This window comes from Malurus melanocephalus, unplaced genomic scaffold (genome assembly GCF_030028575.1).
Source record: "Malurus melanocephalus ecotype Western Australia unplaced genomic scaffold, MMel_1.1 scaffold_87, whole genome shotgun sequence".
Lineage (NCBI taxonomy): Eukaryota > Metazoa > Chordata > Aves > Passeriformes > Maluridae > Malurus > Malurus melanocephalus.
The window spans coordinates 759,513-770,319 of NW_026623319.1; the positions used below are offsets into that span (position 1 = coordinate 759,513).

Genomic DNA, 10,807 nt, shown 5'->3' on the forward strand with positions numbered 1-10,807 from the left:
CTCTCCAGCCCTCTACCACACTCAGCATGCAAAAGAAGCATTTTCCTCATCCAAGCCTCAGTTTACCTATTTACAGGGCCAATCTGTAATATTTCCCTTCTCTCCAGTATTGTGATGTGAAAGCAAACTCGTTTGCAAGTAATTTTAATAATCAGCCATGAAATACATTAAAGGTAAGCATGGTATCATCATGCTAGGATTTCTTTTTCAGTGAACACCAAGTCATTGGGCATTTAAGAACACATTGGAGCTATTGTTTATACTCAGAAATGGACATATCCAGTATCRATGCTATGAATATTCCATGTATATACCTCACAGAAAATTATTATCACTGAATGTTAGGTAGCCATACATTGCATTCTACAAAAAGCAGGGATGGGGACAGATGTTTTTCTTGTATGCTAGCACTCTGCAAAAGGGGCAGAAGACAAAAGATGAGTTTTAAACAATTTGAGTTGACTGTGGAGTCACAGGCAAATGTGCTAGAGCAGGAAATGGAACAACAGCTGATGTTCCCAGYAAGCACTATAGTAAGGCCCAGCCTGTTCATAATGCCCAAGGGAACCTCAGCTCCTTTGAAGATCCCAGGCCCCTAATCTCAGGTCTAGTGTCATCCTTGCTGGACCACTGACAGAAACAAAGCACTTCCAAAATTAAAAATGACAGCACGCTGAGCAGTGAAGTGAGCTTTATAGTGTAACAAATCTTAGAAGAACAAGGAATAAATCCACTTTTTTTCTTTTTCTGTTCACCAACCACGGTATCTTCAATGACCTACTTGTTTTTAAAAGTAATCCAACATTTACCATTACAATCTTCTTTGCTCCTCAAGTCACATAAACCCCCTGCTGTCTCCTTCTTCTCTGTTTACCTGGCCTTACAGTCACAGCAGGGAATTGAAAATCTGCTCCCCACCTCCTAGCTACAAGTGAAGGCTTTGCTTGGGCATCCAACAGATGATAAYTAATGCTACTGCTTAAACAATGCCTAGAGTGGCTCCTGACACATGCAGACATTTAAATCCTGCCACCAGTCCATGCCAGGCATTTAGGAAACTGCCCTGATAGAAATAGCCATGCCTCTCATTCACAGCATCTCTTTGCATCAGTAAATCTCATGTTTCATTCAGGCAGGATTTTTCTSAGTGCTCTTCCTTACTATTTAATATTTATACTATGGTCAGTGTCCAAAAAGCATGACACTATTGGTTATAGTAGGTGCTGAACAAACACATACTGAATCTGTCCTGGATGCTTCCAAGTGTGAAAGGTCAGTTAGAAAAGGGAGGAAAGTCAATAAAATCTCAAGCCTGGTGAATAACTGAATCACAACAACTAGGCCCAAATATAAATCCTAAATAACGAAACAGAGAAATCCTCCAAAATATATCAAAATAAAGAGGAGATTGCCCCATATATGTCAGTTGGCATTGATCAGCCCAAGAGCAAGAGAAGAGRGAGGAGAATCCATAGCCATCAGCATCACCTTCCTGCTACATTTCCTCCTTWACCTGTTCACCTTCCTTCATTCTGCTCTGGATATGACTTCCCATATCATGAGAGACCCTGGTTTATCCCTAAGACACAGAAGAGGGGGGAGTTTTTCAAGCTCATCATATATGCAGCATTGTCAAAGTAAGATGCAAAGCGTTGGAAAACTACAGATCCCTGATGATTATTAAGATCTGGAGTCTCCCAAGAGGCAGTTCCTCCAAATAAAGAGCCACCTCTTTAAATAAAGCAACAGCAAACTACAGCTTTAACCATAGCAGAGATTCTCAGTCTTGAAGCAAAGCTCTCCAGTATTGATGTCTGGTTGATCTGCTTATGAGGAAGGCAAGGCTGATCTAATAACAGACTCCACTCTCTCTCTCTCCCTTACAATAATATCTTTACTCTAAATAATTAAAAGGAAATAAGTACCTATAAAACTGGCAGCCTCATTGCAGGCCAACAGGTCAGCGTGGCTGGCTGTTTGAAATCAGGGGCCCATTCAGGTTATTCACTTCAGATGTCAGAGGTGATCTGCTGTAATGAGGCACGATAAACAGCTCACTTAACATGCAAAGTGCCTGCTGCCATTTACCAGGCTGGAGCCACACTGGAACACAACAGCCACGACTGTGCCCTTGAGAAGTCACCTCCTCCCTGGCTTCCCCAACTTTCCAAGCCCTCTTGCCTTTTTACATATACCAAAAAGGAGATATGACACATCTTACTGCTTCCTCCAWACAATACCCCAATTATCTAATGACAGTTTCCTCTTTAAACCTTTCAGTATAACTGYGTATTTTGCTTCTCCGTAGTCCAGTGATGGATGGAAGTGATGGATTCATCCACAAGAAAGCCAGGATCCAGTACAGTCAAAAACCTAGTGCTTGCTTGACAAACCTATCAGGAATAGAAATGTAAACTCCCCAGTGTGCAGCATTTCAAGTTGAAGGGGCACTTAGAGCCTATAAATAATATTTAAAAGAATAGAATGGGAAAAATCTGAAACTGTGATGGAATACAGATACATATTTCCTATGTTTTGTATCTTGATCAGTGATAGAGTTGCATTTTTGGTTATCAGCTCTGCTCRCAGGAGGCTGAATTCCAGGCTATATCAATTCCCCTGTGAATGTAAAGGAAAAGAACCATCTGGAGAGAATAATAAAACAATTAACTTTCCATTAAAGAATAATCTATGTATGTTTTTAAGAAGGGAAACTTTAATGATCTCCACCTTATTATTCATCCTGCATTCTGGCATAGTCTGTATGGATTTTGCCTTGCTCTGTTTTTAAACACAGCCTGRAGTTAACAACTTCAGCTGGAATGGATGCGGGGACCACACAGGCTCCTTCAGTCGATGGCAGGACAACCTGCATGAGGGAGGCTTCCAGAAACATCAACCAAGGTCTCATCCTTCCCGTGGATTCACAGGGCTGTGTAATGGCAACAGCATCAATTCAAAGAGTTTCATTGAATATTCATGAGGGTTTTACAAACATGGTTGTTGACTGGCTGGGTACATCAGCGACATTTTTGGATGCAAAACGCAAAGCAGCGCACTCAGGAGATGCACACACCTGAACATCAGTCTGTTCAATGCTGGGCTCATTTAACTTGTCACCGACRGCAATATAAATCAGAAATGACTCCATAAAACTCAGCAGCAATCCCCCCTGATTGTGCGAACTCACCAACTGGCTACAAGTGTATTATCTTTACAAAGGAATTCAGTAAAGTGAAAAGGTTCAAAGCAAGGGCTTTAAGGACTGTTACYCTGCCTGTTACCCTTGTAAACACACCCTCCTCTAAGGACCAGCTGGCTGCACCCACATGGAGAACAGCCCAGGCTGCACCACACCTTGGATCTGCAAACCTGCTCAGCTTAACCACCTGCCTCAGTTTCCCTGTGGATAATACTAATGAGTCAGTTAAGTGTGCATGCCTGCACTTCATTCCAGTYTATACAGCACTTTCCAGCCAAGGCTCTCAAACATTTGGAAAGGACCAAATATAGTTTAAGCTAAAATTAACTGGAACATAAATACCAGAATTCAGTCGCTCAGATCACTCCTTTAGAACACCTACCTGGGACTCTGGGCTTTCCATCATGAGAAGTTGCACATTAAAGAGCTGGTAAATAGAGAGATGGTGCCTAGGCAATTCTTTGCTACTATTTATTGACCAACTCATTGAGATCAGGCTCTGTGACACATTGCAGGCATGTTTATCCCTCTCCCCTGCAAGCTGCTAAGTTTTATGATCTGAAAAAGTAATTAAAATAACCCAACATAATCCTGACACACAAAATAGTCACACCTGARTCCTGCTGGAAAAATCCCTGCCTCAGCTTTCAAATGTTGCAGAACATTTTCATTCACAGCTTCTGCATAAACGGAGCAAGTATTGAGCCTAAGAGTCGAAGGCATTTTAGCCTCTGAGACTTCTAGTCTGCTCTTCCCCTAGAACTGTAAAAGCCCATCTTTCTGCACTAAATACACATATMTATATATACACAGACACARCCACATACACAGATATGTGCACACCCTGATGTCTCAAAGCAGRGCCCCTGCATCTGCCAACAGGCTGCACACTGCATCGGCACAATGGCTCTGGTGCAGGATCTGCACCACCCACTGGAAAGGATTTAGTGAGGGGTGCTAACGTCACACACTGAGCAGCCACATACAGCTATAAATTATTCATACACATTACTCTAATTATGCAAATGTACTAAAAGCTGGAGCATATGTTTCCCTGACATCTCTCAGTACGGATGCAATATGGTTCTAGTAGAGAGAAAGAGTGAGAAGTGAGATGATGGGTGTAAGGGGGCTAACAATGGCACRCACTGGCCCAAGCAAGGGGTGGCAGAGGATCCCTCTTTCCCAAGCAAGCTGCTGCAAGCCTAAGGACATTTAAATGCTCCTCCTTGGTAATACACTGTTGGCTTTGCACTCAGTGCTGAACAGAGTGCTGAGGCTGCTGAACGGCCCAGGCAGATTAAAATAAACCCAAGCAGTTTGGAACAGGAATGTGTTTATCTGGCATCGCACACTTCCTCTTATCAAACATGAGGAGCAGGGGAGGGCACAGTGATGGTGTGCGGAAGCAGGCTGTGTGCACACTGGTAGGAGAGGAGAGGGGGAGGGAAAACAGCAGAGGAAAGCAAGGATCAGACAGATTATGCACGAGCTTGGGAACCGAAGGCTCGGAGCTGGGCATCATCTCCTTGGGGTACACAGCCCATACTCCTGGTCAGGCCCCAGAAGGGCATTAGCTGTTGGAAAACTCAGCTCCTTTCTCCCTAGAAGCATCTGGAAGATTCAGAGCTGCTGTAGCATAAGCAGCTGGCTTTGTGTGTTGCCCAAACTTGGGGTTCAAACTCCTCTCAACTCTGTCAAGCACACTGCAGTCACTGGGCATCACTCACTCATCTGCCATTGCAGGGGCTGGGGCTGACACCTCAGAAGGAAAAGTCCAGATGCATTCCACTGTGGTGTTTTGAAGATAGTACTCAATTGAATATCAGAAGGTTAGCAGCTTATTCCCAACTCTGCCATGTCTAAGGACCAAATCACTGCTTCTCTGAATGCCCAGTCCATGTGTTAGAGCCCTCTGGAAGCAGACTGAAGGCTTCTCAGACACTGTGTCCAGAGCATTATGCAAGGGGACTCTGATTCTCTTGTATCCTTCATTTAAAATTCCATTAACACTTCTCAGATTGCCCAGCCCTACTGAATGGCCAGGTGCGTGTTTCTACACCCAGAGAAAACAAAAGAACAAATTAAACTTCATGTAATACCATGGTTACTTGGGAGATTTAGGCTAACTTATTATTATTCCAGTAGTTACCCAAGATCAAAAAAGTTGAACAGAAAACCTTGACAGCTCCTTTGATAAGCACATGTCTCACCTCCTGGTGCTGGCATTAAAGAGGCTGTAGCTCTGTACCAGCAGATTTGTAAGGGATGCACTCACAGAGCCACGTGAAACACTCRGTACTGCAGAGACCCCATCACAGGAGGAGTGCTAGTGACTGCAGCACTACACAAGGCAGGTGCCACTTGAGCTCATCACACCCAAGGCAAAACTCTGCTCGAATACTAGGTTTTTTTAATTCAAATTCTTGTTTTTGCACAGCTCTATCACAGTTCCTCACCTGCAGCTGCCTCAACTAAAGCACTGCCATGCTTTGAAAACAGAGGATATATCAGAGAAGCAGCACTGAGAAGAAGGGACAGGCAGGCTGGGGCAGATAAAGGTGGGGACACCTGCACAGACCCTGGTCACTCTGCCCCAAGCCCTGRCCAGCAGGATCTGTCCTTCCCTTTCAGAAAAACCCAGAGCAAGGAACAGCAGCACTTCTGCCAGGCAGAGATGCCAACTAGCAAAACAAAGTACAAGATAACACGCAAGAAGAAAAGACAGACATGAAAATCCTGTGAAGTAAAAGCAGATATTGATTACAAGGACCAAGCTGAGCCACTTCCACTGTGCCACAATCAGCAAACCCCTTGGGGCAGCAGGCTGGATCCCAAAGGGCRCAGCATGAGTCTCCCTTTTCCCAGGGCTCCTGCTCCTTCCCATGCAGTCACACATTGAGGACCAAGCACAGCTCAGACAGAGGTTCCCTGCCTGCCCAGCTCAGCCAGCAGGCTGCTCCCCACATCCCACCCTGRGCTCGGGTTTGGGGCCATCTCACCCCTTACAGACTGAGTGGTTCCTCATCACCAGGGCCAGCAGAATCCTAATCTCCCAGTCAGACACAGCAAGGCAGATCCACTCTCTCTTGATTTCCCTTGGCTGCCCAGAGGAAAGGGAAGAGGGTACAAAACCAGACTGGACAGGAGAAGGAGGTGCAGCTCAGGTGCAGCTCTGCTGCYCACCCTGCCCCTGCTAAAGCCTGTCTTGGCAGGGTACAACACCTCCAGGAGAGAGCTTGACCCTGCTATGGAAGCAGTCCTGAGGAAAGACAATCAGAGGGGAGAGAAAAARGAAAACAGAGCAGGAAAGGGGGCTCAGCATTTCCATCTCTTAGCTTTCCCACCTCTCATTTGAAAGGCTTTGGCTTCCTCAGGAACTGTCAGAGAGGAAACAAGGCTGTGAGAGGCAGCCAGGGATAACAGGTACCAGAGGAGGAGGAGGGGATGTTCKGACCAGTGCTGCTCACCTCAGGAGACACAGGATCAAACACAATTTAGATAACAAGCCAGGGCAGACTTGAGCCTCAGCCCAGCTATCCAGAGAAGGAGTTTTAACACAATATCAGGGGAGCTGCTCAGAAAGGCACAAAACCCAGAAGCACACACAGCTCWGCTGTCATCAGTCCTGCCACGAGTGCACAGCAGGACATTGGGGGGTTGGGACAGGGCTGCACCAGCAYGGGAAATCTCTTGAATACAGTCTACCCTGGAGCAGGTTTTGCAGCATCTAGGCTGTAAACACAAAATAGTCATTCATTTTGGGGTAAAATCAATAACTTTTTACTGTGCCAAAACACTAGAAGAAAAAGAAATTTAGTGTGGTGTAGCAAGAAATGTCAAAACAAAATAGTTATTTGTCCTGCAAAGTAAAGAATCCACTGTGGCCACAAAAGAGTCACTAACTCTTATAYACACTAACTGTAATATTCCTTATTCTAGAAATAATTACTTTAAGAATGTCAATCTATTCAGCCAGCATTAAAAGGTCCCACATATCATCATGCCAGTCAGAGCTAAATTAGCAATGATTTGTGCTCTCAATTATCTCTGGTGAGCTGCGAGGGAGGCGAGGACAGGGAGGCAAAGCAACATGCCCTTATCCAAGTGCTGGGATTTGTTTTGAGGAATGCCTGGGGGAACCAGCCAGCCAACAGGATGCTGCACCACAGGCACCCCGAGGGCTGAACACTGACTTCACCAGGCAGAGAATCATSTCAGCAAGGCCATGGTCCTCTGTACAGCCCCAAACCCACAGTGTTCAGCCACAGGGGTGGCCCCACCACAGCCAGTCTGACCAATGGGGACATCAGGAGAGAAGCAAGGTGGTACCTCACAGCTGAAAGGACACCTCTTGGCACAGCACCCCTTTAGGGTGAGCTTCTCACCCTCCTGTAATTGCTGCAGAAAAATGCAAAGGAGCATTTGAATGGTACAAGCTTGGAAAATCTCCCCAGGTGATTGCCTGTCCCCCTGGCAGGAGAGGAAGGAAGCAGGGGCATTGAACATTTATACCCCAAATCAAGGAAATGACTGAAGAGTTAAAACAAAAATCTTTCTGGGATGGGCAGCACTCCAGGAAGATAAAATATTCAGCACTGTTATGTTCCTGGACACCATATTTCTGACAATAAATTTCATGCCTCATATGCCATAACAGTTATGATTTCAGGCAATAACCAAAGAACAGGTCCCCATCCTTTCACAGCAACCCAAGAAAAAAAATATTCATAAGTAAATCTAGCAAATCTCAGAGGAGGGTATTTTTTATTATTATTTGGCCTGTCAGTTTGGCAGTCAAGCCTGAAATGGAAAGGGAAGATCCATTTCTTTCATGGACCCATGTCCAGTGCTTACAGGCTTCATAGACATATGAGAACTGGCAGAGGCATCCCCCACCTCACAWGAGACCCCACCAAGCTCAGAAGGACCATTTCTGTCTTTGGTGACACTGGAGCACCTTTCCCCCCACTTCCAATATCACTATGCACAATGAACCAAAAGYCCCCTTTGCAGACATGTCTCAGGCCAACATGGCAATCCCAAAGAACATCAGCAACTTTCAGTAAAAATCAGGCTCTACTCGCCTCATTTTTCTTTCTTCTTCCCACCCCACATGAGTCTACTCTTGCTTAATAATAAACCTTCCTGTGAAATCCCAGTGGGTGGAATTAGCTTCCAGATATACCATGTTTCAGCTCCCACAGCTCCTCAGGGCTTTCCTTTCCCCCCTCCGTGTCTGCTCACCTTCTAAATTTTGGCTGTGGTTGCAACAGAATACAGACTTTTTTAATGGAACTTTTTAAATTCATATCTTCACATAGGTTACAGCACCACTCTATGACATTACACAGCTCCCATACTGTAACCCTGATGATCCTGTGTGCAACTGGTGGGTAAGGACTCCCTGCAGGTACAGCTCTGAGCTCTTTAGGATTAAGCACTCCATGCCATTTTCCATCAGTGGAGCTGTGCTAGTGTGCACTAGCAAGCGATGTGGTTCTTAAGTATCATCCACTTGATACTGCATTTAYGAATCAGAACTGAACTCCACATCCCAAGTTCCCCCCTAGAGATCAGAGAGCCTCCACCGGTCCTTTCTGGTGTTCAAACAGCTGCACATTGCAATTTTCAGTGGCTCATTTCTTGGTTTCAGCTGGTTTATGCATTTACTAGATACAATAATTAGCTTCCTCCCTTCACAAGAAGATTCCAAAACAGATTTCAAAAAAACCCTTCAATCCCTCTGTAGTCAGTTTATCCAGTATTAATCYATTGAAGTACTGCATTATGTTCTACCAGAAGAATTAAACAGGAAAAGTGGGAAGCTCTCTTACCTGTAATTGACTGACTGGCCAATAGGAGTCAAGTGCTGGTAAATTGGAGGTGTAATTTCTATTTAATTATGGCATTAAAAAAATTACATGATATACCTATTTAACATGCAAAGGAGTAAAATCAAAGCTAATAAGAATAAATTGTAAAAGAGGACATGTACAAAAATGTAGTAGCATTCTTTCTGTTTTTTTCTAACTGTGTATTGCTGAAGAGAATGCTGTCTACTGCACCATCATGTTGCCTGGAAAACATCCCCACTCTGAATCTAAAACTGCATTGCACAAATGCATGGCTACATTCAGAAATATCTGTTGAAACCCAAGTGTTATATATGCTTTTCATGTGGCACATGAAGTTTGTATCAATCTGGTTGAAGTTCAGTTGAAATGAATGCACACAAAGCCCAGACACAGCCAGCCCATTCTAGAGCTCAAAAATGAACACAAATGAATGGATGAACCATGAAGAATTTTGCAAGCCTTCAGGTAAACTCATTTCAAAATGCATTTAAAAGAAAATAGTGTGACCTCTGTGTTTAGACAATGGGTTCCAACCAACAGTATAAAATAGRAACAGTTCTGGTTAAGCCAGTATAGCTACTAGTGCAAGACAGACAGTAGGAGTCCCATGACATTGGCATCTGAGAAGAACATGTCACTGCCATGAGAGAACACAAATATACCCATGCTTTTTTTCTGGGGTAACATATTTATCACTCCAGAGAAGCCTATTTTCTTTAGATTAACACCATAACTGTAATTCCAAATTGTTCCATTTCAAGACAGTTAATCAGCACAAGAGTGTGGGCAAGGGGAAAGAGAGCCTTACWGGGAAAAGGAAACAGGGAAGGTTTCAAAGGCTCTTTGATCCCAAACCTAATACACCAYGACAAAGCTGTTCTGTAACTGCCCTAACCCAACCCAGGGCACTGCTGCCAGGAGAAGAGCAGATCTGGCTGCTGCAGCCTCTCTACCCTGGTGCTAACTCAGGGAGCAGGAGGCACATGCCAGCATCAGTAACTGCATTTTGTTTTGTAGCACTTAGAAACAAAAGCCAAACAAGAATTACAGTCTTGCCTGCAATGTGTACTTGAAAACAAGGAGCTTCCAATGGCTAGCCAAATTATCCTTTTAACATTTCCTGCTTTGTCAACACAAGTTTTAATTTAAAACACAAATTAAACTATCTTCAGTCCCTGGAGGAAAGGTTAGTTGGGTTTAATATTTTTTTAGTGTTTCATACAGGAAAAATCCCACAGGTACATGCTCAGAATAGCAGTGACATGCAGCCCCAGAGACAGACAGATACCACACACTTGATAAATGCATCAGATTGCCCAGGAGCCAGAAGCACAGCCAGCCATGACCCTGTACATGGAGTGAGCTGAGAAGGTGACTTAGTGCAAGTGTTCACACAGGTGATTTCTGCAGATGAGAACATCCATTGCCACAAGAAAGGCAGCACAGGTAAAAGAAAGACAGCTTACCCCTCTGAGCTGATGGACTCCACCAAATATCCTCATCACTCCATCAATCTCCTGCTCCAGCCTCCTGGCCCAGTACTGCATACTGCAAGAGATGGAGAGAAAGAGAGAAAGAGAAAGGGAGAGAAAGAGAGAGAAAGAGTCAGAGCCCTGACACTGAGTAGGTAAGCAAGGGACTGAAGGGAGAGGGAGGAAATTGGTGCCTCAACTAAGTTCACTGCTCTCTCTCTGCAGCACTGAGTGCAGGCAGAGTACCAGGAACACACAGCTTTGAGAATTACGGC

At 44.5% G+C, this 10,807-nt stretch overlaps 1 protein-coding gene across 1 annotated transcript in view; it reads right to left on the reverse strand.

The window, feature by feature from the left end:
* Positions 1–10,607, reverse strand: part of CACNA2D2 (calcium voltage-gated channel auxiliary subunit alpha2delta 2) — a 183,769-nt gene extending 173,162 nt beyond the window's left edge. The window contains exon 1 of the mRNA XM_057367985.1: positions 10,527–10,607. Coding sequence (XP_057223968.1) covers positions 10,527–10,607 — 81 coding nt within the window. The remainder of the gene's footprint in view (positions 1–10,526) is intronic.
* Between the last annotated feature and the right edge of the window lie 200 nt (positions 10,608–10,807).